The sequence below is a fragment of the Rhinoderma darwinii genome, chromosome 1 (genome assembly GCF_050947455.1).
Source record: "Rhinoderma darwinii isolate aRhiDar2 chromosome 1, aRhiDar2.hap1, whole genome shotgun sequence".
Lineage (NCBI taxonomy): Eukaryota > Metazoa > Chordata > Amphibia > Anura > Rhinodermatidae > Rhinoderma > Rhinoderma darwinii.
The window spans coordinates 271,921,125-271,948,999 of record NC_134687.1 but is presented as its reverse complement, the minus strand read 5'-3'; the positions used below and the strand labels follow the sequence as shown (position 1 = coordinate 271,948,999).

Below are 27,875 nucleotides of genomic sequence, written 5' to 3'. Positions count from 1 at the left end.
GAGGACCAGACCCATTTTTTCAAATCTGACATATATCACTTTATGTGGTAATAACTCCGGAATGCTTTTACCTATCCAAGCGATTCTGAGATTGTTTTCTCGTGACATATTGTACTTTAGTTTAGTGCAAAAATTTGGTCGATAAATTCATTGCTTATTTGTGAAAAACACCAACATTTAGCGAAAATATGAAGAAATTATGATTTTTCCAATTTTAAATGCATCTGCTTGTAAAACAGATGGTAATACCACACAAAATAGTTACCAATTAACATCTCCCATATGTCTACTTTATGTTTGCATTGTTTTTTGAACATCCTTTTATTTTTCTATGACCTCACAAGGCTTAGAACTTTAGCAGCAATTTCTCATATTTAAGAAAATTTCAAAAAGCGATTTTTTCAGGGACGAGTTCAGTTCTGAAGTGGTTTTGAGGGCCCTATATATTAGAAACCCCCATAAAACACCCCATTTTGAAAACTGCACCCCTCAAAGTATCCAAAACAGCATTCAGAAAGTGTTTCAACCCTTTAGGCGTTTTACAGGAATTGAAGGAATGTAGAGCTGAAATTTTCAAATTTCATTTTTTTTTTTACAAAATTCATATGTAATACATTTTTTTTCTGTACCACAGAAGGTTTTACCTGAGAAACGCAACTCAATATTTATTGCCCAGATTCTGCAGTTTTTAGAAATATCCCACATGTGGCCCTAGTGCGCTAATGGACTGAAACACCGGCCTCAGAAGCAAAGGAGCACCTCTTGGATTTTGGGGCCTCCTTTTTTCAGAATATATTTTAGGCACCATGTCAGGTTTGAAGAGGTCTTGTGGTGCCAAAACAGTGGAAACCCCCAAAAGTGACCCCCATTTTTTAAACTACACCCCTCAGGGAATTTATCTAGGGGTATAGTTAGCATTTTGACCCCACAGGTATTTTGCTATATTTTCTGGAGTTAGTCTGTGAAAATGAAAATCTACTTTTTTTCTGGAAAAACTTAAAAATTTCTAATTTTTGCAAGAAATAAAGGAGAGAAAGCACCCCAACATTTGTAAAGCAATTTCTCGCGATTACGGAAATACCCCATATGTGGTAATAAACTGCTGTTTGGACCCACAGCAGGGCTCAGAAGGGAAGGAACCCCATTTGGATTTTGGAGCTCTGATTTTACTGGAATGGTTTTCAGTGCAGTGTCACGTTTGCAACGCCCTGGAGGGACCTAAACAGTGGAATCCCCCCAAAAGTGACCCCATTTTGGAAACTATACCCCTCAAGGAATTTTTCTAGTGGTATAGTTATCATTTTGACCCCACAGGTTTTTTGCTGAATTTATGTGGTAATAAACTGCTGTTTGGACCCATGGCAGGGCTCAGAAGGGACGGAGCACCATTTGGATTTTGCAGCTCAGATTTTGCTGAATTGGTTTCTGGGGGCCATGTCGCATTTGCAGAGTCCCTGAAGTACCAGTACAGTAGAAATTCCCCAGATGTGATCCCAATTTGGAGACTATACCCCTGAAAGAATTAAATTAGAGGTGTAGTGAGCATTTTGAGCCCTCAGGTGTTTTATAGATTTTATTAGAATTGGTCCGTGAAAATGAAACCATTTTTTTTTTCCAATAACATGTAGCTTTAGCTCAGAATTTTTCATTTCCACAAGGAATACAGGAGAAAAGACACCCCAAAATGTGTTACACAATTTCTCCTGATTACGGAAATACCCCATATGTGGTTGTAAACGGCTATTTGGACATACGGCAAGGGTCTAAACGGAAAAAGTGCAATTTCGTTTTTGGAGTGGAGATTTTACAAAATTTGTTTTTGACGCCATGTTGCATTGCGCTGAGGTACGAGTACAGTGAAAACTCTCGAGAAGTGACCCCATTTAGGAAACTACACCCCTCAAGGAATTCATCTAGAAGTGTAGTGAGCATTTTGACCCCCAAAGGTTTTGCAGAAATTAGTGCACAGTGGATGTTGCAGATTGAAAATTGACATTTTCCACATATATGCTATTTCAGTGCCCAATGCGTTGGGCCCAGCTTGTACCACTGGAGACATACGCCCCATAAATTGTTAAGCGGTTCTCCAGAGTACGGTAATACCCCATATGTGGTCATAAACCGCTGTTTGGGCACACTGCCAGGCCCAGAAGGAGCGCCATTTGGCTTTTGGAGCGCAGATTTTGCTTGGTAGTAGTTTTGTTTAGTGTTTTACTGGTGTTTCAGTTTATAATGTGGGGGCATATGTAATCTGTGCGGAGTATATACATTTTTTGCGTGACACACTGTCGTTTTTATTGGTACCATGTTTGGCTACGCGCGACTTTTTGATCACTTTTTATTCCATTTTTTTGGAAACAACGTGACCAAAAAAGGAAATTCTGCCATTGTTTTTTATGGTATTTTTTTTACGGTGTTCACCGTGCGGGATAAATAATATGATATTTTTTTAGGTCAGGCCAATACGAACGCGGCGATACCCATTATGTCTAGTTTTTGTCTTTTTTTTTTTTCATTTTTTTCTAATTATAAAGGGCTTGATCAGGGAAACAAGGCGATTATTGTTTTTATTACGTAAAACTTGTATTTATTTATTTATCTAAAACTTTTTTTTTAACTTTTTTTTCACTTTTTATTTTACACATACTAGGGGACTGGAAGATCTGATCTTCTGATCCCCTGTACAATACACTGCACTACTTCTGTATGTACTGATGTAGTGCAGTGTATTGTAACTGTCACTTTACAACTGACAGTTGAGCCTATTACGTCCTGCCTTGGGCAGGACCTAATAGGCTCCCGTACCTGGCAACTAGGAAGCCGTTGCTAGGCTTCCTGGTTGCCATTGCAACCATCAGAACCCCGCGATTTTTCGTGGGGGTGGGCAATGGGGTGCAGAGGGAGCCCCCTCCCTCTGTATCAATCACTTAAATGCCGCTGTCGCTATTGACAGCAGCATTTAAGGGGTTAAACTACAGCGATCGGAGAGGACAGTGATCGCTGTAGTTGCAGTGGGATGTCGGCTGTATATTACAGCCGACATCCGATGAAGATGGAGCGAGCACAGCTCCTGTGCCCGCTTCATCCTCAGGGCGTTACTATACGCCCATTTTCGGGAAGGGGTTAATAAAAATAGTGGGTTTTTTTTACACAGCTTTCTCTGATCTCCTCACGTATCTCACAGAAGTGAGGAGATCAGAGAAAGTGACAGGAGCTTTCTCCTGCAGACGTCACAGACGGCTGTGATTGGTCAGTCTCTGAAGACTGACCAATCACAGCAATCGCCGGCATTGGGGACTGCTAATTGGTCCCCAGGCCGGTAGCAGAGACCGTTAGCTGTCAACGACAGCTGCTGCCGCCGCTGTTCTGTCACTATGTGATTTCACATAGACAGTTTATTCCTGCGCCGTAATAGTACGTCGAAGGTACGCTGGAATAAGCGGCCAGCGACGTACTATTACGTCGAAGGTACGCAAGGGGTTAAAGAGGCTCTGTCACCAGATTTTCAAACTCCTATCTCGTATTGCAGCAGATCGGCGCTGCAATGTAGATAAGAGTAACCTTTTTTTTTTTCAAAAACGAGCATTTTTATATTTATGCAAATGAGCCTTTCTTAAGTACAACTGGGCGTGTTTAAAGTTATGTCCAACTGGGCGTGTATTGTGTGTGTACATCTGGGCGTTTTTACTTGTTTTACAATATATATATATATATATATATATATATATATATATATTTTTATTGTAAAATAAAGTCCAACAAAACGAAATAAACACAAAATACCCATTCAAAAAACACGTTCCCCCGCCAATCATTGTCGTAACACATTATAGCTGTTTAACTAAAGGCCCTTTTACACTGGCCAATTATTGGGCAAACAAGCGTTCACAGAACAGTGTAAACAGCAACGATCAGCTGATGAAACTATTATCGTTGTCGGCAGCACATCTCCGTGCGTAAACAGGGAGACGCGCTGCAGACATGATAATGTATGGGGACGAGTGATTGGAGTAACTAACGCTCGTACCCATACTATCTCCTTGTGAAAGGAGCAAACGTGCGCCGAATAACGAGCTGTCTTGTTGATCGGTGCTCGTTAACAGGTCGGGCCGTGTAAATGTACCTTAACGCTTGCTGTGTCTGTCGCATGACAGTAGCACTTTTAGCAATGATCAATTAAGGAAAAGCTATGCTCAGAGACTTGGCACCTAGCTACACTGAGCATGAAATCCCTCTCCTGTTTCAGTTTGGAGACCGAGGCTGCTACTTTACTTCACAGTAGAGACTGTCCTAGTGGCAAAACGATGCAATTAATAACCAAGAGGAGTGTGGAAGACTTCCCCAGATAACCTGGCAGAGACCAAAATGACTATTCAAAGCCATATTGCCCAAGAAGTGGTGGCTCCCAATCAACATGTGGTTCTCAGGTCTCTTCGATATGACTCCCAGATTTACAGATACTACTGTCCATCAATGACTTGTTAATATAACTATTTTGTAGTGTGTAAAACATTTCAGATCATAAGCAGAATTCACCATCTTGCATGTGTCTTAATGGTACCAAATAACTGGCAAATACTAGTCCCTCTCAATGAATTAGAATAACAAAAAGTTCATTTATTTCAGTAATTCAATTCTAAACGGGACACTCATATTAATTATACACAGAGTGATCTATTTCCAGCATTTTGTTATTTTAATGTTCATGATTAAGGTAACAGTTAATAAAAACCCAAAATTTAGTGTCTCGGAAAAGAAGATTATATAAACCTAATTTAAAAAATTATTTTGAATACCGAAATGTTGGCCTACTGAAAATTCTGTACAGTATCTGTACTCCATACTTGGTCATGGCACCTTTTGCATGAATTACTGCATCAATGCGGCGGGGCATGGAGGTGATCAGCCTGTGGCACTGCTGAGGTGTTATGGACGCCCAGGTTGCTTTGATAGCGGTTTTCAGCTCGCTTGCATTGTTGGGTCTGGTGTCTCATCTTCCTCTTGACAATACCCCATAGATTCTCTATGGGGTTTAGGTCAGGCGAGTTTGCTGGCCAATCAAGTGATACTGTGGTTATTAACCCCTTCAGGACTGAGTCTGTTTTGGCCTTGTGTACGCAGCAGACTTTTTTAAAACGGACGTGTCACTTTACGTGGTAATACCCGGAGAATGCTTTTACCTATCCAAGCGATTCTGAGATTGTTTTCTTGTGACATATTGTACCTTAGGTTAGTGGGAAAATTTGATCAATAAATTCAGTATTTATTTGTGGAAAAAAAAAACAAAAAAAAAACACACAATTTGCAAAAACTAGCATTATTCTAAATTTAAATGTATCTCCTTGTAATACAGGCAGTTATACCACACAAAATAGTTACTAATTAACATTTCCAATATGTTAGATTGACATCGTTTTTCAACATCCTTTTATTTTTCTAGGATGTTACAAGGCTTAGAAGTTTACCAGTAATTTCTCACATTTTCAAGAAAATTTCCAAAACCTATTTTTATAGGTACCAGTTCAGTTGTGAAGTGGCTTTGAGGGCCTTATATATTAGAAAACCCAATAACTCACCCAACTTTAAAAACTGCACCCCTCAAAGTTTTCAAAACAGCATTTAGAAAGTTTCTTAACCCTTTAGGTTTCCCCCGAGAATTAAGGCAATGTAGAGGTGAAATTTACAAATTAATTTTTTTTGTCAGAAAATGCATTTTAATCCATTTTTCTCTAACACAAAAGGTTCTCCCAGAGAAACGCAACTCAATATGTATTGCCCACATTCTGCAGTATTTAGAAATATCCCACATGTGGCCCTGTGTGCATATAGACTGAAACAAAGGCCTCAGGAGCAAAGGAGCACCTACAGAATTTTGGGGTCTTTTTATTCGAACATATTTAACCCCTTCCCTCCACAGCCATTTTTTGGATTTTCACTTTTGTTTTTTCCTCCCCACCTTCCAAAAGCCACAACTCTTATTTTTCCATCAATATTGCCGTATGGGGCTTGTTTTTTGCAGGACGAGTTGTAGATTTTCACAGCACCATTTTTTGTACCATATAATGTAGTGGGAAACGAGAAAAAATATATATGTGGGGTGGAATAGGAAAAAAAACTGCGATTCCTCAACTGTTTGGGTGGTTTTGTTTTTACGGCGTTCACCGTATGGTAAGAATGGCATGTTAACTTTATTCTGCGGGTCAATACGATTACAAGGATACCAAATTTATATTGTTTTCTTTGTGATTTACTACTTTTACAAGGAAAAAACTGATTGTTAAAAATAAAATTTGAGTTTTGTCGCCACATTCTGAGAGCCATAACGTTTTTATTTTTCTGTTTATTTAGCCGTGTGAGGGCTTATTTTTTGCGGGGCGAGCTGCAGTTTATATTGGTACCATTTTGGGGTACGTGAGACTTTTTGTTCACGTATTTCATTTTTCGTGGGTGAAGAAAGGACCAAAAAAAAAACGCAATTCTGATGTTAATTTTTTACGGTGTTCACCGTGCAGACTAAATAAATGATATATTGTAATAGTTCAGACTTTTACGGACGCGTCGATACCAGTTAAGTTAGCTTTTTATTTTTTTTACATTGTGCTTGAGGGAAAATGGGAAAAGGGGGGTTTTTTGAGCTTTTAATTTTTTTCTTTGTTAAAAAAACAAACTTTATTTTACTGTTTTTTTACTTGTCCCCCTAGGGGACTTTAACCAGCGATCGTTAGATCGCTTGCACAATATACTGCAATACTAATGTATTGCGATTCTGACAGTCTCCGGCAGGGCTTCATAGGAGTACAAAGATGGCAGACCTGGGGACTTAGTCAGGCCCCCAGGCAGCCGTGCCAACCAATGGCTCCCCCTGATCTCGCCGCAGGGGGGGCCATTGGGACGTTACCAGGGGTCGCCCCCCTGTTTTTAGCAATTTAAATGCCGTGATAGCAATTGAAAACGGAATTTAACGGGTTAAACAAGCGGGATCGCGCTCGAACGGGAACCAGCTCGTTACCCGGAAGTGTCGGCTGTAACACACAGCCGACACACTCGATCTATGGAGCGGTCTCAGCCCGTGAGCCCGCTCCATATTCCCCCACCCAGCGTGCGCTGTATCTATACGGCGGATGCCGGGAAGGGGTTAAGGCACCGTGTCCGGTTTGAAAAAGGTCTTGTGATGCCAAAACAGAGGAAACAGCCCTAAAAAGATGCCATTTGGCAAACTGCACCGCTCAAGGAATTTATCAAGGGGTATAGTGAGCATTTTGACCCCACAGTTGTTTTGCTGAAATTAGTGGAATGAAGCCGTGAAAATGAAAATCTAAATTTTTCCCAATAAAACGTAGAAATTTTCAATTTTTACAAGGCATAAAAGGAGAAAAACACCCCAACATTTGAAAAGCAATCTCTCCCGATTACGGCAATACCCTGTGTATGGTAGTAAACAGCTGTTTGGACACACGGCAGGTCTCAGAAGGGAAGGAGCACCATTTGGCTTTTTGAGCTCAAGTTTTGCTGCAATGGTTTTCAGGTGCCATGTCGCATTTGCAAAGCCCCTGAGGGACCAAATAAGTGGAAACCCCCAAAGAGTGACCCCATTTGGGAAACTACACCCCTCATGGAATTTATCGAGGGGTATAGTGAGCATTTTGACCCGGCAGGTTTTTTGCTGACTTCAGTGGAATTACGCAGTGAAAATGAAAATCGAAAAAAAAAATTCTAATAAAATGTTGTTTTAGCTCAGATTTTTCCATTTTTCACAAGGAATAACGGAGAAAAATCACCAACATTTGAAAAGCAATTTCTCACGATTACGGCAATACCCCCTAAGTGGTCATAAACTGCTGTTTGGACACACGGCAGGGCTCAACAGTGAAGGAGCACCATTTGGAGCTCAAATTTAGGTGGAATGGTTTTCGTGTGCCATGTCATATTTGCAAAGTGCCTGCGGGGCCAAAATAGTAGGAACCCCCAAAAGTGATGCCATTTGGTAAACTACACCCCTTATGAAATACATCTAGGGGTATAGTGAGCATTTAGACCCCACTGGTTTATTGCAGAATTTTTTGGAATTAGGGCATAAAAATGAATATCAACATTTTTCCACTAAAAACTTGCATTTATTCCACTTTCGCAAGGGATAAAGGAGAAAAAGCACCCCAACCAGGTACGGAAATACCCCACATGTGCTCATAAACTGCTGTTTGGACACACGGCAGGGCTCAGAAAGCCAGGAGCGCTATTTGGCACGCAGATTTTGCTAGATTGGTTTTTGGGCCCAATGTCGCAATTGCAAAACCCTGAGGTACCAGAATACAGTGGAAGCCCCCAAGAAGTGACCCCATTTTGGAAACTACACCGCTCAAGGCATTTATCATTTGCCTGGATATTTAACAGGGCTCAGAAGTGAAGAGCAACATGTGCATTTGATGTCTATTTTAGTGATTTTCACAACATTGGCCCACAAATGAAGGGCTCGGAGGTCAAATAGTAAAACAAACCCCCAAGTAGTGACCCTTATTTTAAAAAGGGGTGTAGTGAGCATTTTGCCCCCACAGGTGTTTTTTCATTAGTAATGCGCAGCGGATGCTGCAAAGTGAATATTGCAATTTTCCACTGATCTGCCATTTTAGTGCACAATATGTTGTGCCCAGTTTGTGCCACCGAAGACACACCTCGTAAACTGCTAAGCGGGATCTCCCGGGTATGGCAATGCCATATATGTGGACGTAAACTTCTGTTTGGGCACGCTGTAGCTTCCCTGGTATTTCAGTTGATAATGTGGGGGCATACGCAAGCTGGGCGGAGCGCATCAGGGCATACGCAAGCTGGGCGGAGCGCATCAGGGCATACGCAAGCTGGGCGGAGCGCATCAGGGGCATAATAATACGGTAAATAAATAATATTTAAGAGATATGTGGCCAGTGTCGCACTGATAAATGGTGCCCGATCTTATCCGCTTTTGGACGCAGAATATGGTGACACAAAATGTGCAGAGAGCCAGAACTTAATTTTTCAGTCAAAAAAGCAGTGTAAGGGCTTGTTTATTGCAGGACAGGTTGTAGTTTTTATTGGTAACATTTTGGGGTACATGGGACTTCATGATTTTTATTCCGTGTTTTGGGCGGGGTGGTGATTTAAAAAAAAAATAGCAATTATGGCATTGTTCTTTTATTTATTTTTTGCAGTGTTTACCATATGTGAAAAACAACATAAGGGAGGATTTACAGGAGCGTGTAATACGTACAACACGCACGGACCTATGTTAGCCTATGGGGCCGTGCACACAGTCCGTGAATTTCACGCAGTGTGTGTCCGCTGCGTGAAACGCACAACATGTCCTATATTTCTGCGCTGTTCGCGCATCACGAAGTCAATGGGTGCGTGTAAATAACGCGCACTAAACGGAAGCACTTCCGTGGGACGCACGTGATTCCTGCAACTGCAGTAAGAAGTATGAATGAGCACAGAAAAGCACCACAAGCTTTTCTGTTTACAAACATACAGAGTGTCATAATGATGGCAGCCGCACATCATATGGTGATGACATATGGAGCTGTTCAAGAGGCTCTGTCACCAGATTCTCAAACCCCTATCTCCTATTGCATGTGATCGGCGCTGCAATGTAGATAACAGTAACGTTTGTTTTTGGTTTTTTTTAAACGTTCATTTTTGCCCAAGTTATGAGCTATTTTACATACATACATACACACATATATATATATATATATATATCCAAATGAGCTTTGAAATGGACAACTGGGCGTTTTTTTTTTCGTATGTCCAACTGGGCGTGTATTGTGATTTTAACTGGGCGTTTTTACGTGTATGACGCTGAACAATCAGTGACCAGTCAGTGTCATACACTCCACTCCATTCATTTACACAGCAGCAATGTGCAGCCAGGGATTAACGTTAATTAAGTGTCCTGATAATGAATACACATGACCTCCAGCCTGGACATAATGTGTATTCAGAATCCTGACACTTCTGACTCTTTTCTCTGAGATTTCCAGCAAGGGAAACGAAATCTCGTTTACATCCGTAATCTCGCGAGATTACGCGTGGCTTGCTGGAATCTCACAGAAAAGATTCGGAAGCGTCAGGATTCTGAATACACATGACGTCCAGGCTGGAGGTCATGTTTATTCATCATCAGGACACTTGTGTATGTGGCTGCACATCGTTCTAGTAAGAACACTATGTGCTGTGTAAATGAATGGAGAGGAGTGCATGATGCTGATTGGTCACTGATTGGTCAGTATCATACACTTCTGTAAACACACCCAGATGTTACAAACACAATACACGCCCAGTTAGTAAAACAAGTAAACACGCCCAGTTAGACATAACGGAAAAAAAACGCCCAATTGTCCATTTCAAACCTCATTTGCATATATATATATATATATATATATATATATATATATATATATATAAAATAGCTCATAACTTGGCCAAAAATGAAAGATTTAAAAAAAAAAGAAAAACGTTACGGTTATCTACATTGCAGCGCCGATCACATGCATTAGGAGATAGGGATTTGAGAATCTGGTGACAGAGCCTCTTTAAGTGCCTTTTGCGCTCGCAAAACACCACATTTTTCGCATAAGCAAAATGAACACGCTCGTGTAAATCATCTTTTGTAGTTTTACGGTCAGTTCACACGGAGCTTTTTTGACACGTTTGACGCGGAAACCACGCCGGAAACCGCGCCAAAAAACGGCCGAAAATTTCCCACAAGCAGAAAAACAGTCTCGCGGGAAAAAGCGACATGCCATATTCCAAACGGAATATTGAGGCAGATTTTCTGCCTGGAAAAAACACTGTGTGAACCCAGCCTTATAGTTTGTGTCATTACGAAAGCAGCGATACCAAATATGTGTTAACGTTTAAAGTTTATTTTTTTCCCCCTAAAATCAAAAAGACATTATAGGAAAAAAGGCAGTGTGTGTGTTTATTAAACGTGAAACTTTTTTTTTACACTTTTCTTCAACTTTTTTTTTTTGTCCCACTAGGGACACCTGCACCTCTGATACTCTAATACACAGCACTACCCACGTAGTGCAATGCATTCGAGCGGTCATTCACTGACAGAAAGCCTATTACGTCCCGTATATGGGCGGGGCTTAATAGGCTATCATACGTGGCAGACCAGGAGGCCAGTGTTAGGCCTCCGGTTGCCATAGCAACAATTGTCATTCTCACGATCACATCGTGTCGATCTCTACAAACCACTAAGATACTGTGATCGCGGCATCTAAGGGGTTAATGGCAGGGTTCGGAGCTAGCTCTGTTCCCTGCCGTTACAGCACGGTGTCCACTGTAACATACAGCTGACACCAGCAACTCAAGTCACAGGCTCACAGAAAGAGGGGCTCTCAGGATATGGTGACACTAAAACATTATTTAATTTAGAAAATAGCAATTAGACCTACCGGTAATTGTATTTCCAGGAATCCATCATGACAGCAATACAGGAGGTTGCCCTCTTGACCTCTGTAGGGACAGGAAGACAGAGGTTAAAAGGCCCCTCCCACCACCCACTTGCCAGTGTTTTTCAATTACTAAACCAGGATGGATGCAACCCTATTTTATTTCTAGGGATAATAACGGACATGTTAAATGCACAAATCAGAATTCAATCAGGGAGGGATGTAATGGTGCTGTCATGATGGATTCCTGGAAATACAATTACCGGTAGGTCTAATTGCTATTTTCCAGTACATCCCTCATGACAGCACTACAGGAGCAATACCAGATTATAATGCTCAGGGCGGGACTATGGATTGAAGGACTTTCCGTCCAAAACTTAAATCCGTATCGGACAGAACATCGAGCCTATAATGTTTGCAAAACGTATGATGGCTTGACCAAGTGGCAGCTCTGCAGATTTGGTCCATAGAGGCTTCTCTTCTTTCTGCCCAGGATGCCGAAACTGCCCTCGTTGAATGGGCTCTGATGCCTTGTGGGGTACATAGTCCTTGGGACTTGTAGGCTTCTTGTATGGTGGTTTTTACCCATCTCGCTAGAGAGCCTTTTGTGGCTTTCTTTCCTCTATTCTTTCCCCCAAATAGGACAAATAGATTTTTATCTTGTCTCCAGGAGGAGGTTCTATCCAGATACTGAAGTGTTCGCCTGACATCCAGGCAATGGAATTTTTCTTCTTGTTGGTTTTTTGGATCTGGATAAAAAGGTAGAATTATTTCTTGTTCTCTATGGAAAGCAGTAGATACCTTTGGAATAAAGGAAGGGTCCAGCTTTAGGATGATCTTATCCTCTTGTACTTTTAGGTACGGTTCTATGACTGACAGAGATTGGATTTCTCCAATCCTTCTTGCTGAAGTAATAGCGACTAAGAATGCAGCTTTTAGAGTTAAAAAATGCATACTAATTTCGTCGAGCGGCTCAAAGGGGGGCTCACAAAGAGTCGTTAACACCACATTCAAATCCCAGGTAGGAACGGATTTCTTTAGGGAAGGTTTCAGTTTAGAGACCGCTTGGGTGAATCTTCTGATCCACCGATGTTCAGCCAGAGGAGTGTTAAAAAAAAATTACCTAAGGCTGAAATCTGTACTTTTAAGGTACTAGGGCCAAGTCCTTTTTTGAATCTCGATTGTAAGAAATCTAGGATTTTTGCAATGTTGGGAGAAAAGGGGTCTGGTCCTGGGTTTCCATGCCAGGAACAGAATTTCTTCCAAATCTTTTGATAGATTTTAGAGGTAACTTCTTTATGACTTGATAAGATAGTTGAAATTACCTCGTCTGACAGACCGTGGTTCCTCAAGATCTGCCTTTCAGAATCCAGGCTGACAATTTCAGAGTTTCTATTCCCTGGAAGAATAAGGGACCCTGGGAGAGAAAAGATTATCCCTGACTGGGAGCATGATAGGGTCTTCCAACGCTAGGTATTGTACGATTGGAAACCAACTTCTTTTTGGCCAATAGGGAAGAATAAATGATGAGCTTTGTCAAATCTTCCTGGATTTTTCTTAATACCATTGGTATTAGAGGAAACGCATAGGCCAGATCCATGTCCCATGGTTGGGACAATGCATCTACTCCCAATGGGTTGTCTCTGAGATTTAGGGAGAAGAATGTCTCTACTTGAGTGTTCTTCCTCGTGGCAAACAGGTCTATTTGTGGATAACCCCAATTTCGGGTTAGGGACAGAAAGACTTCCCTGTTTAGGGACCATTCTCCAGGGTCCACTTTTTCCCGACTCAGGAAATCTGCTGATAGGTTCTCTGAGCCTTTTAGGTGGACTGCCGTGACTGATAGGACGTTTTCTTCTGCCCAACTGAAAATTTGTGCAGAGAGGGCGTGAAGAAGAGTGTGTCTTGTTCCCCCTTGATGGCGAAGAAAGGACACTGCTGTCGTGTTGTCCGATAAAATTCTTATATGTTTCCCTTTTATGGTGGGTGAAGCTCTTACAAGTGTCTCCCATACGGCTCTTAGTTCTTTGAAGTTTGAGGACATGATCTTCATTTGAACAGTCCATGTGCCCTGAAAGTGTTGGTCTTGGATTACTGACCCCCAGCAGTGTTTGCTGGCATCTGTGGTAATCACTACATAAGGAGAAGTTCTCCAGGGGACTCCCTTGTCTATGTTGTTTGTGCAGAGCCACCACAGGAGGGATGACTTCACAGTCTCGGAAATTTGAATTTTTAAATTCAGGGAGTTTTGTTTTCGATCCCACCGGGACAAGATCAGATTCTGTAAGGGTCTGGAGTGAAATTGGCTCCGTGGAATAGATTGGATGCAAGACGTCATCATTCCCAACATCCGCATACATTCCCTTATGGAACAGGCGTCTTTCCCCCAAAATTTTCTTACTTCTGCCAGTAGGAGTATTTGTTTCTCGCTTGGGAGGAAGGAATGCTGAAGGGAGGAGTCCAGCAGTACTCCTAAGAAGACCTTCTGTTTCTGGGGAGGAAGACTCGACTTCTGAAAGTTGATTATCCATCCCAATTCAGGAAAGAACCTGTGACCGATGACTGACTAAGATAGCCGGAGTATCTGCTGTCAACAAGAAGTCGTCTAGATATGGGATAATTACTATACCTTGATTTCTTATGAATGCCATGATCTCCGCCCCCAGAATTTTTACAAAAATTATTGCAGAGGAAAGGCCAAAGGGGAGGTAGACAAACTGGAAGTGGAGAATGGAAGGACCGTCCTGAATTGCGAATCTGAGGAATATCTGGTACGCGGGGTGGATAGGAACGTGATAATACGCATCCTTTAAAATCGATCGTACACATTGATGCCTCTTCTCTTATTAGAGGAATAGTCGATCTGATAGACTCCATCTTGAATTTCCGATATTTCACTCATTTGTTTAGGACCTTCAGGTTGATTATTGTCCTGTAGGAACCGTTTGGGTTTTTTGACCAAGAAGATTTTTGAATAGTGGCCTTTGCATATTTCGTTGTGGGGAACTGGAGAAATGGCTCTCAATCTGAGTAGTTTCTGGACGTCCTGGATAAGGATCTGATGAAGATCTTTTGCATGGTACTGGGTTATTAGGAATTTCTCTGGAGGAATGGAGGAAAATTCTATTTTGTATCCTTCTATTATCTTTAGAACCCAGGGGTTCTGGGTTATTCTCGACCATTTGGGATAAAAATGTAGGAGTCTTCCCCCCACGCTCTTGGCGTCATTGCTTTGAGGGCTGGAATGAATTATTTGGGTTAAGCAGATATCCTCGACCCCTTTTTCCTTTGGGGACCGGACTTCCCTTTCCCGCTGTAGTTCTGTGAGGTAGGATCCCTCTGTTGGCGAAATCTTCCAAACTGAGGGGGTTTTTTTGGTTTCTCTTCAGGAAACCCCTTTTTTCTATCTGTTGCACTCTCCAGCATGTTATCAAGGAGAGGACCGATCAGAAACCCTGTAAATGGGATAGAACACAACTTGTTTTTGGACTTCGTATCTCCTGACCACATTTTGAGCCATAATGCTCTTCTAGCCGCATTTGAGAGAGCCCCATTCCTGGCAGCAAATCTAATAGATTCCGCTGAAGCGTCTACCAAGAATCCGGTTGCCATCTTTAGTAAGGGTAGAGATTCTAATAGATCTTGTCGTGATGTCTTCATCATCAAATGGGTCTCTAGTTGGTTTAGCCATATAAACATTGCTCTTGCTACTGATGTGGCCGCGATATTAGTTGAGATCAAGGCAGAGGAAGATTCCCACACTCTTTTCAGTAGTCCGTCTGCCTTTCGGTCCATGGCGTCCCTCAACTGAGGAATCTTCAAATGGGATTGCGTTTTTTTTAGCAACCCTGGCTACTGGGACATCTACTTTTGGGATCTCATCCCAAGGCTTAGTGTCCTCTGGTTTAAAAGAGAAGTCTGTTTTTAAAATCTCTTGAAATGAAGAGCCTTTTTTCTGAATCTTCCCATTCAGTTGTCACCATTCTTTTAAGATTTTCGTTTACCGGAAAAACCCTTGTTTTCTTTTCCGTTAGACCTCCAAACATCTCATCCTGGATGGTATGTGGTTGGTCTTCTTCGGGAATATCCATAGTTTCCCGTATTGCTTGAATTAAGGTATCCGACATCTCGGAAGGGAAGACAATTTTTTTCTCTTGAGTGGAAGAAGTTGAAGGCAAGAGTTCCTCTCTTTCTTCTAACTCATCCTCCGATAGGTAATAGCACTCCTGCTCAGAGTCCGACCCCTGAGAAGGAGGCCAATATTTTTGATCCACTTCAATCCGCGGTCTTTTTGCCCGGGAGTGTGAGGGAGTTTCTTGCGGAGGGGCGAGGGAGGCTACTGACTGACCCACTTCTTCACGAATCATAGTCCTAAGCTCGGACATGAACGTTGGTTGTTCCTCCTTTAGTATTTTTGCAATACAATCCTGACACAATTGTTTTCTATGGGACTCTGGCAATTTTTTTGCACAAGTCGCACATTTTTTATCCTTCTTTTTATCAGTTTGTCTCTGAGAGGAATCTTTTTCCTAGAGAAAACAGAAGGTAGGTAAAGTATGGTGTACATACATAAGGGGTCATACCCTTCCCCAAGGGTGAGACTCACGTGACCCTGGGACATATCTTGATTTCCATCAGGACGAGGAAGTTCCATACCGCGACAGGTAACAGGCAATGCAATATGCAATCCACAAAAAATTAATCCAAGTTAGAGTTATCAGCTCTAACTACATACCTGTGCGTGTCCCTTTAAATGCGGGCGTTTTGAATTTCCCGCCTTCCAAGATGGCCGCGGACCAGAAGTAGTGCGACGTCATTTCCGGTCGGCTATTCGTCCAGCGTGTACCTGGAGTGCAGCCGCCATAGCCGACGACTGAGGCTTGCTATGCGGTGCAGCGAGGATCCCTGCCGGTGCGTCCATGCCTATGGAGCTGCCGGTCCCCGCCTGGTCCGCGGCCCGGCCGAAGCCTGCTTGGGAAACCCCAGCCCCCACACACTACCAGAACCCTGCCTAGGATTCCTTCGGTAGGTGTCTCAGGGAGGGAGCTAAGGGACCTGTTGTTTGAGGGGTGTTAGCCTGGGCTTTAGGGGGAAGAGAAGTGGGAGTGCACGGACCCCCGATCTTGCGCCCTGCCCGAGTTTCTTTCCTGCACTTAATACAGGAGTGACGTTCTCTGCTCCTGACCCTTGTGGGGACAGGAAGAACATTGGCAAGTGGGTGGTGGGAGGGGCCTTTTAACCTCTCTATCTTCCTGTCCCTACAGAGGTCAAGAGGGCAACCTCCTGTAGTGCTGTCATGAGGGATGTACTGGAAAAAAAAGTGTTTATTGTGTAAAAGTAGTAAAACAAAAACTATAGAAATTTGGTATTGCCATAATTGTATCGAACCGCAGAATAAAGTAAACATGTTGTTTATACTGCCCAGAGAACACCGTTAAAACTTTATAAAAAAAAAAGTTAGAGAATTTCTGTGTTTTGGTCTCCCCTCCCAAAAAATATTGAATAAAAACTGATCAAATTATCGCATGTACCCCAAAATGATGCTAATAAAAACGACAGCTTGTCCCATGAAAATCAAGCACTCACACAGCTCGTCAACAGAAAAATAAAAAGTTATGACTCCTGGAATGCAAAACGACGGCCCAGAATAATTTATATGTGCATCAGTTCTTCATCTAAAACCCCACGTCATCATTTGCAGCCCCCACTGGTAGACCCTGTAAATGCAGCGGAAACTATGACATTTTGAGGTCTGTGCTACATATGGGGCTAGTAAAGAAGTCAAAGATTAGTCAATGCTGGAGTGCGGATATTTTGTACAATACCACGGACACCCTTTAGAAGTGCAACTCCTGCACCCAAAAATCTTACTTCATCCTATTATGACCCGATGCGCTCCGCACAGCCTACATAGACCCCGATGCGCTCCGCACAGCCTACATAGACCCCGATGCGCTCCGCACAGCCTACATAGACCCCGATGCGCTCCGCACAGCCTACATAGACCCCGATGCGCTCCGCACAGCCTACATAGACCCCGATGCGCTCCGCACAGCCTACATAGACCCCGATGCGCTCCGCACAGCCTACATAGACCCCGATGCGCTCCGCACAGCCTACATAGACCCCGATGCGCTCCGCACAGCCTACATAGACCCCGATGCGCTCCGCACAGCCTACATAGACCCCGATGCGCTCCGCACAGCCTACATAGACCCCGATGCGCTCCGCACAGCCTACATAGACCCCGATGCGCTCCGCACAGCCTACATAGACCCCGATGCGCTCCGCACAGCTTACATAGACCCCGATGCGCTCCGCACAGCTTACATAGACCCCGATGCGCTCCGCACAGCTTACATAGACCCCGATGCGCTCCGCACAGCTTACATAGACCCCGATGCGCTCCGCACAGCTTACATAGACCCCGATGCGCTCCGCACAGCTTACATAGACCCCGATGCGCTCCGCACAGCTTACATAGACCCCGATGCGCTCCGCACAGCTTACATAGACCCCGATGCGCTCCGCACAGCTTACATAGACCCCGATGCGCTCCGCACAGCTTACATAGACCCCGATGCACTCCGCACAGCTTACATATACCCCGATGCACTCCGCACAGCTTACATATACCCCGATGTACTCCGCACAGCTTACATATGCCCCCACATTATAAACTGAAACACCAGTAAAATACTAAACAAAAACTACCACCAAGCAAAATCTGCGCACCAAAAGCCAAATGGCGGTCATTCTGGGCCTGGCAGTGTGCCCAAACAGCAGTTTATGAACACATATGGGGTATTACTGTATTCTGGAGAACCGCTTAAATTTATGGGATGTGTGTCTACGGTGGTACAAGCTGGGCACCACACATTAGGCACTGAAATAGCATATCTGTGGAAGACGGCAATTTTCAATCTGCAACATCCACTGTGCACTAATTTCTGCAAAACCTTTGGGGTCAAAATGCTCACTACACTTCTAGATGAATTCCTGGAGGGGTGTAGTTTCCCAAAAAGGGGTCACTTGTCGGGGGTTTTCACTGTACTGTAAATTTTGTAAAATCTCCACTCCAAAAACGAAATTGCGCTTTTTCCCTTTAGACCTTTGCCCTGTGTCCAAATAGCAGTTTACAACCACATATGGGTTATTTCCCTACTCAGGGGAAATTGTGTAATACATTTTGGGGTGTCGTTTCTCCTGTATTCCTTGTGGAAATGAAAAATTATGAGCTAAATCTACATGTTATTGGCAAAAATATATTTTTTCATTTCCACGGCCCAATTCTAATAAAATCTATAAACCATCTGAGGGATCAAAATGCTCACTACACATCTAATTTATTTCTTTGAGGGGTATAGTCTCCAAATGGGATCACACCCGGGGAATTTCTACTGTTCTGGGATTTCAGGGCCTCTGCAAATGCGACATGGCCCCCAGAAACCAATTCAACAAAATCGGAGCTGCAAAATTCAAATGGTGCAACGTCCCTTCTGAGCCCTGCCATGGGTCCAAAGAGCAGTTTATTACCACATATGGGGTATTACCGTAATCAGGAGAAATTGCTTTACAAATGTTGGGTTGCTTTTGCTCCTTTATTCCTTGCAAAAATTCGAAAATTCCACATTTTTCCAGGAAAAAAAAAGTAGATTTTCATTTTCAGACTAATTCGAATAAATTTAGCAAAAAACCTGTGGGGTCAAAATGCTAACTATAACCCTAGATAAATTCCCTGAGGGGTGTAGTTTCAAAAATGGGGTCACTTTTGGGGGCTTCCACTGTTTTGGTACCACAAGACCTCTTCAAACCTGACATGGTGCCTAAAATATATTCTAAAAAAAGGAGGCCCAAAATCCACAAGGTGCTCCTTTGCTTCTGAGGCCTGTGTTTCAGTCCATTACCGCACTAGGACCACATGTGGGATATTTCTAAAAACTGCAGAATCTGGGCAATAAATATTGAGATGTGTTTCTCGGGTAAAACCTTCTGTGTTACAGAAAAAAAATGTAGAACTAATGAATTTTGTAAAAAAAAAAATGAAATTTTAACATTTCACCTCTACATTCCTTCAATTCCTGTAAAACGCCTAAAGGGTTGAAAAACGTTCTAAATGCGGTTTTGAATACTTTGAGGGGTGCAATTTTCAAAATGGGGGTTTCTAAAATATAGGGCCCTCAAAACCATTTCAGAACTGATCTCGTCCCTGAAAAAATAGCCTTTTGGAAATTTGAGAAATTGCTGCTAAAGTTCTAAGCCTTGTAACGTCCTAGAAAAATAAAAGGATGTTCAAAAAAACGATGCAAACAAAGTAGAGATATGGGAAACGTTAATTAGTAACTATTTTGTGTGGAATTACTATTTTACAAGCAGATACATTTAAAATTAGAAAAAATCATAATTTGTTCAAATTTTCTCCAAATTGTTGTTTTTCACAAAGCAATGAATTTATCGACCACATTTTTTCACTAACAAAGTACAATATGTCACGAGAAAACAATCTTAATCGATTGGATATATAAAAGCATTCCGAAGTTATTACCACATAAAGTGACACGTCAGATTTGAAAAAATGGGTCTGTCCTGACAGCCAAAATGAGCCTGGTCCTGAAGGGGTTAGGCCTCATTCCCACGACAGGGTTTCCCGGCCGGCCGTTCATAAATCGGCCGGCACCCGGCTGCATTAGGAATAATAGACCCCTAATGGGGCTATTCACACTAGGGATGTCACGATACCAGAATTTGGACTTCGATACCGATACTTCGTTTAGTATTGCGATTTCTATACCAATTTCGATACTTTTGCCAACAGTAATAAAAAAAAATTCTTCAGTTTTCTGATGTGAGGCGCGACGTGTGATGAATTTTGAACGCGCCTCACATTAATAGTAATTAATCCCATCATGTTTCTCAGTCATAATGGGTTAATGTGTGAGGTACATGATGGGGTTAATTACTATTAATGTGAGGAACATGGAGGGTAAATTCATCGCACCTCGCGCCTCACATTAATAAGTGAATGAAAGCCGTGTTTATTTCATTTTTTTACAGCGTACACATCATAAATGATGCAAAAAAATTGTTGTGTGCGCCATTACTGAGTGTGTGAATATTTTATGTATTGAGACTTATTTTAATGTTCATTGTAAAAAAGGTGTATGTGTTTTTTTTTAAATTTAACATTACTTTGTTTTTACTTTATTTTTAAACTTTAATGTACTGACATGTATCAGATATGTGCCAGTACATTAACCTGTGGACGGATAATACACAGGCAGTTGTTAGGACATACTTGGGTATGTCCTAACAACATGAAATATGGTAAGACAGCCCTGGGGTCCGTCAATAGACCCTGGGCTGTCTGCCCATATATGGTATGGCCCTCGATCGCGTCACAGGAATTTCCTGTGACGCGATCCAGGGGCATCCCCCCCTTCTCATTTTCTCCTGAATGCTGCAGTCAGCTGTGATCGCATCATTCAGGGGAATAACGGCGGAGATGAGCGGTTTCTCTGATCTCCGCCGTTATAGAGCGGGGCTGCGGCTGTGTAATACAGTCATTGCCCCGCTCCTGACAGGAAGTGCGCGCTCGTTCAGCATGAGGAGATGCGGCCGGTCCTGCACTAATGAGCGGCGGGTCAGGCACTGAGGACAGAACATGGGGGGGGTGTTTTGCAGTGCGCCCGCCATGTTCTGTCTCCAGTGCCGCCGCTCATTAGTGCAGCGCTGGCCGCATCGCATCATCCTGACCCCGCGAACTTATGACTCAGTAGCGGGGCTGTGGCTGAATTACACAGCCGCAGCCGTGCTCCCATACATTCATGTATTACTATACTGACCTATGCGGCTGCGCAGCTGAGTATCGAAATACAGGAAATAGCGGCATCGAACCGTTTAGGGATGCAGAGTATCGAAACTGTATCAAAGTTTCGATGCACCGTGCATCCCTAATTCAAACGACCGATTTTTTGACGGCCTGGAAAACCGTCCGTCAAAAAATAGGACATGCTCTACCTTCGGCCGGGTACCCGGCCCCCATAGAAGTCTATGGGGCCGGGTAATACACAGCCATCACCGGGATGTGTCCCGAGTGATGGCCGGGTTTTCCGGCGCTTGCGCTCTATCTCCTCATAGCGCAGAGTGCATGTGAGGAGGAGGAGTTGATGCCATTCTGACGAATGGCTGGGCGCTGTACATTGTGTGGCAGGGCCGGGGTGTACAGCAGGTGGAAGGGAGCGCTGCGCTGGCTCCCTTCCCCTGCTTGTTTTAAAAGCGCCCTGGCCCGGCGACACCTTCGATGGCGGCGCTAGCAGCAGCTGCTACTACTGCAGCGACGCCACTATAGCAGAGCAGGGAGGTATCTCCCCGCTCTGCTATGTGCTAGCCCCACTTTAGCTCCTTGAAGGAGCGGAATCCCCGTGTTTTCGGGGATTCCGCTCCTGGACAGAGCGCTTGATGTCTCTGTCCATATCTGGGCAGTGACATCAGGGGAAACTCCTGAAGCGGAATCCCCGAACACATGGGGATTCTCCTTCAGGAGTTGCCGCTGATGTCACTGTCCAGATCTGCCCGGCCCGGCACGGATGCAAAACTTTATGCAAACCGGCCGGGCAAAATGGACGATTTTACCGGCCGGCACTCGGGCGGGACCCGGTCGTGTGAATCCCGCCTAAACACTGACAAAATAGTCAGTTTGCGTTAACAGGACATTTGTGAAGGACTATTACGTCACATAGCGTTAAGGGGTTAAGACTACTCCAGTTTTATTAATAGGCAAGCTGGGTGGGATAAGATGCAACACATTTATTAAGAGGCACACTACTAAATATGTTGCATCTTCGTCTGTCTATGCACTACTGAATGAAATTCTGTATGGAATACATTTCCCCTATAATTTACATTCTTTTAACAATTTCTGGCGTAAATAATAGTCAACGAATCAGGCCACAATGGTCACATACCTCCCACATTTTATATATTTTTTTAAATCGTGAATTCGGTGGGAACAGCCCAAAAGTCGCAAATTTTGGGCTGTTTGCCAGAAAACTAGCGTAGAAACGTAGATATAATTCCCCCTTAAGTGTTTTGATTAGCTGCTCCAGAAATGGAAGTGATGTAATCTAGGGTCTTCACGATACCAGACTCTGGACTTCGATGCCGATACTTTGTGTAGTATTGCGATACCAAACCGGTACTTTGCCAACAGTAATAATAAAAAAAAGTTCTACCATTTTCTGATTTGAGGCACGTTGGAGTGATTCATTTTGCGCCGCACATGAATAGTAATTAACCTCATGTCCCTCACAGTTATAATGGACAGCATTGGGTTAATTACTATTAATGAGGAACATGGAGGTTCAAAATTCATAATGCCTCGTGCTTCACATTAATAAGTGAAGGAAAGCAGTTATTTTAGAACAGCGTAAACCTCATAAATGATGCAATTAATTTATTACAGCCGCGACTATACCGAATGTGTATATTTTATGTATTGAGACTTACTTTAATGTTTATTGTAAAAAATTTGTGGTTTTTATTTTAATGTACTGGCATATATCTATATACTGGTAGTACACAGGTAGCTGTTAGGACATACCCAAGTATGCCCTTACAGGTAACATGGTCAGACAGCCCTGGGGTCTTTCAGTGGACCCTGGGCTGTCTGCCCATATACGGTATGTCCCTCAGTCGTGACACAGGGATTCCCTGTAACGCGATCCAAATGGCATCCCCTTTCTCTTTTACCCCTTGAATGCTGCGGTCCGCTTTGATCGCAGCATTCAAGGGAATAGCGGCGGCGATGAGGTTTCTCTGATCCCCGCTGTGGCTGTGTAATACAGCCATTGCCCCACTCCTGACAATAAGTGTGCGCGGTCAGCATAAGGCGATGCGGCCGGCGCTGCACTAATGAGCGGAGGCGCAGGTACTGAATACAGAACATGGGGGCATTTGCAGTGTGCCCACCACATTCTCCTGCTTTAGTGTCGGCAAACGTTAGCGATGCGCTGCTTGCGTCACATCATGCTGACCGTTCGCATATTCTAGTCAGGACTCAGGAGTGGGGCAATGGCTATATTACACAGCCGCAGCCTCGCTCTAACATTAATGCGTTACTATACTTATATCGGAATACATAAATTAACGGTATTGAACCGTTTAAGGGTGCACAGTATCTAAATTTCGATGCATCGAGCAACCCTAATGTTAACAGTGCCTGGATTGTAACGTGGTGTAAGTTTACCTCCAACTATATGAAAAATATATAGAATAGTCGTCACCACTTTTAGTTTATTTCCCCATCTTCTCCAGATATGTGAACACGTTTGAGTATGTCCCCTGGAAAGCCCCAGGCGTATACGCCTACGCCCCCATTTATTAAAGGGGTTGTCCGAGATTTAATGACTGTGTTAATGCTTGTAATTTATGAATGTAAATACATTTGTAATATACTTACATTTTCCAAAGTGGCCCTGTTTCCAGATCCTGCCGTGGGCTACTGGACGGGTGACGTCACTCTCTGCACTGGCCGCTTTGTTGATCTTGAATTCATTTCCGGGTATAGAACACGTCACTTGGTGTATATCGGCTTGTTCTGTTGTAACGCGCATGCGCGGCCCCTGCTGTTATCTCGAGAACAGCAGGGTCCGTGAGAACAGCAGTGACAGCCCATGCACGGCACAAGTGACATGTCGTATACCCGGCAAAGAATTCAAGATCAACAAAGCGGAAAGAGCCAGTGCAGAAACTCAGTGGCAAAGATTATGGAAATCGCCGAACTTGCCATGCTGCGCTGTTTCCGTAACTCCCATTCAAGTCTATGGGAGTTACGGAAACACGTAGCTCAGCTTGGCTGTTTCCAGAACCCCGACCGCCTCTGCACCGATTCCCCCGCCTAGATGCGATGGCAAACGCCAATCTCACAAGGTGGGGGCGGGGTTGTGGGACCTCCAATCTTGATAGATTCGGATCCCAGCTCTGTGCCCCACACTTATCTGACATTTAGGGCATTCATTTCTACAAGGCCATGCACACTTCCGATGTTTTAACAGAACTGGATTGCCGTTCCAGCAAAAAAAAAATCGGACAGGTCCAACTCTTGTCCGTTTTTGACAAAACAGTCTGGGCCATTTCATTTGATCCATTGAAACAACAGACAACACAGAAGACATCCGTGTGTGGTCCGTGTTTAACGGATCCATAATTAGCGGCCATACGATGGGAAACAGATGTGTGCATTAGGCCTTAATGTGACCCATAAGGATTGTGATCTCTTTAATGGGTAGAACAGCTCAGTAGACTACATTATCCTGCCCATCAAAGCAACAGAAACAAACTGATAACTGATGGTACCAATACGCCACTAATGTCAAACATTTTAATCTACATCTTTCTATAAAAGTGACAGGACAGAAAACCGCCAGTGTGAACTTAGCATACAGTGTACAGTCCCATCCAGACATCAACAAAAGTGAAGCGCGCAGTGAAGAAAGTTGCAGCAGACCCTCTACCATAGCGCTAGAACACGTGTCACTACTCCGGCATCTAGTGACAGCAGTGCTGAAGCGCCCATGACACCGGGGCAACCGAACACTTCACGTGAGCGCGAAGGTGACAGAGCAGGCCGCTCTCTTCCCCACTACACCCCGGAAGCAGCCAGACATACCTGCCCGTCAAGCTGGCTCTGGGTTTGACCCTGGGTCTGGGTCTGGCTGGGTAAAGTGAAGTCGGTAAACTCGAACTCCGAGCCCTGAGTGTCGGCCCCGAGAAGCTCGGCCTCCTCCGTGTCCAGGAAGGTGAGAGTCTGCGAGCTGGGCCCGTACGCCTCCACGCTCATGATGTACCGGCTGGAAAGCACCTCTAGCGACGTCGGGATCTTCCAGAGAGCTCGATAACGGGAAGGCTTCGCTATTCGACCTCTAACTGCTCACGTTTAACGGTCACCAAACGCGGGCTGTACAGCCAACCGCCTAAGATTCAGCACCCTCCGCCACAATTGACGTCACACGCTGCCGTGCAGGAAAGATGCGCGCATGCGTGAAAATGTGACGTCAATGCGCACGCCACGGTGCGTACCCCTCCCCGTTACTATGGGTAACAGGCACTGTCTTGGAGACACGCAAAACGCTGGGCTGGAAGGGAGGAGAAAAGGGAGAGTATTGTAGCTGCAGTGATACGAGGGGAACGCTATAAACCCTGTTTTTTAAAGCTTAGTACACATATCGCGTATTTCTTGCAGATTTTTGAGCCAAAGCCAGAAGCGTATCTATGAGGAAGGATAAGAAAAATCTGCAGCAAAGTCTGCAAGAAATACACCAGCCTCACTCTTATGCTGGCAAATTTCAAGATTTCACAGAGATTTTTAACCCCTTCCCCCTGCATGCGTTCTGGTCCCTAATGACCAAGCATTATTTTTTTAGTTTTTCCATAGTCCCATTCAAAGCGCTATAACTTTTCTATTTTCCCATCGACCTGGCTGTATGAGGACTTGTTTTTTGCGCAATGAGTTGTATTTTTCAAAGGCACCGTTTTGAGGTATATAGAATTTTTTTATTAACTTTTTTTTGGAGGGAGGATATAAAAAAAAAAAAGAGCAATTTAGCCATTCTATGCATTTTACATTTACACTGTTTACCGTGCGGCATAAATAACATGCTACCTTTGTTCTATGGGTCGGTATGATTATGGCAATACCAAATATGTATCGTTTTTTTTATGTTTTGCTACTTTTGCAGAATAAAAATACTTTTGAATTAAAATTATTTGTTTTTCCAAGAGCCATAACTTTTTTTTTTTCCGTCGATGTCGCCATATGAGGACTTGTTTTTTGCGGGACGTCATTGATACCAAGTACATGGGACTTATTGATTAACCTTTTATTATTATTCTTTTGGAGGAATGGAAAAAAAATAGCAATTTTGCCATTGTTTTTTTTACGGCGATCACCTTGCAGTTTAAAGAGGCTCTGTCACCAGATTCTCAAATCCCTATCTCCTATTGCATGTGATCGGCGCTGCAATGTAGATAACAGCAAAGTTTTTTTGTTTTTTTTAAACGTTCATTTTTGGCCAAGTTATGAGCTATTTTATATATATGCAAATGAGCTTTGAAATGGACAACTTGGCGTTTTTTTTTCGTTATGTCCAACTGGGCATGTATTGTGTTTTTAACTGGGCGTTTTTACGTGTATGACGCTGACCAATCAGTGACCAGTCAGCGTCATACACTCCTCTCCATTCATTTACACAGCACATAGTGTTCTTACTAGAACGATGTGCAGCCACATACACAAGTGTCCTGATGATGAATAAACATGACCTCCAGCCTGGACGTCGTGTATTCAGAATCCTGACACCTCTGAATCTTTTCTGTGAGATTCCAGCAAGCCACGCGTAATCTCGCGAGATCACGAGGTAAACGAGATTTCGTTTCCCTTGCTGGAATCTCACAGAAAAGATTCAGAAGTGTCAGGATTCTGAATACACATGACGTCCAGGCTGGATGGTCATGTGTATTCATTATCAGGACACTTGTGTATGTGGCTGCACATCGTTCTAGTAAGAACACTATGTGCTGTGTAAATGAATGGAGAGGAGTGTATGACGCTGACTGGTCACTGATTGGTCAGCGTCATACACGTAAACACGCCCAGTTAAAAACACAATACACGCCCAGTTGGACATACGAAAAAAAACACACCCAGTTGTCCATTTCAAAGCTCATTTGCATATATATAAAATAGCTCATAACTTGGCCAAAAATGAACGTTTTTAAAATTAAAAAACGTTACTGTTCTCTACATTGCAGCGCCGATCACATGGAATAGGAGATAGGGGTTTGAGAATCTGGTGACAGAGCCTCTTTAAAGAGGCTCTGTCACCACATTAAAAGATCAGATCGCCGCTGTAATGTAGATAACAGCAGTGGTTTTTATTTAGAAAAACAATACATTTTGACGGAGTTATGAGCAACTTTAGATTTATGCTAATGAGTTTCTTAATAGACAACTGGGCGTGTTTTACTTTTGACCAAGTGGGCGTTGTGGAGAGAAGTGTATCAATCTGTGACCAATCAGCGTCATACACTTCTCTCCATTCATTTACTCTGCACATAGTGATCCTGCGTTGTTCACGATGTGCTGTCACATATACACACATTAATATTACTGAAGTGTCTTGACAGTGAATAGACATCGCGTCCAACCAGGACGGGATGTCTATTCATAATCCTGACACTTCGCTAACGTTGGTGTGGGACTTGGGGCCTGTTCACCTCACTATTCGCTTTCCGTTCCAGGGTTCCATCAGAGGTTTCTGTCGGGTGAACCCAGCAACAGAAAGTGAAACTGAAACCACAGCTTCCGTTTCAGTCACCATTGATATCAATGGTGACGGAAACATTGCTAATGGTTTCCGTTCGTCAACATTCCGGCAGATTTCCGTTCTT

General features: G+C 43.4%; 1 protein-coding gene and 1 long non-coding RNA gene across 4 annotated transcripts in view; one reads left to right on the top strand and one right to left on the bottom strand.

Annotated features, from left to right (window-relative positions):
* Positions 1–25,460, bottom strand: part of UPF1 (UPF1 RNA helicase and ATPase) — a 123,893-nt gene extending 98,433 nt beyond the window's left edge. Inside the window, exon 1 of the mRNA XM_075864032.1 lies at positions 25,096–25,460. Within this exon, the coding sequence (XP_075720147.1) occupies positions 25,096–25,266 (171 nt within the window). The 5' untranslated portion in view covers positions 25,267–25,460. The remainder of the gene's footprint in view (positions 1–25,095) is intronic.
* A 47-nt stretch (positions 25,461–25,507) lies between these two features.
* Positions 25,508–27,875, top strand: part of LOC142760864 (uncharacterized) — a 63,940-nt gene continuing 61,572 nt past the window's right edge. For all 3 annotated transcript variants that reach the window (XR_012883433.1, XR_012883430.1, XR_012883432.1), the window contains exon 1: positions 25,508–25,964. This is a non-coding gene — a long non-coding RNA (uncharacterized LOC142760864). The remainder of the gene's footprint in view (positions 25,965–27,875) is intronic.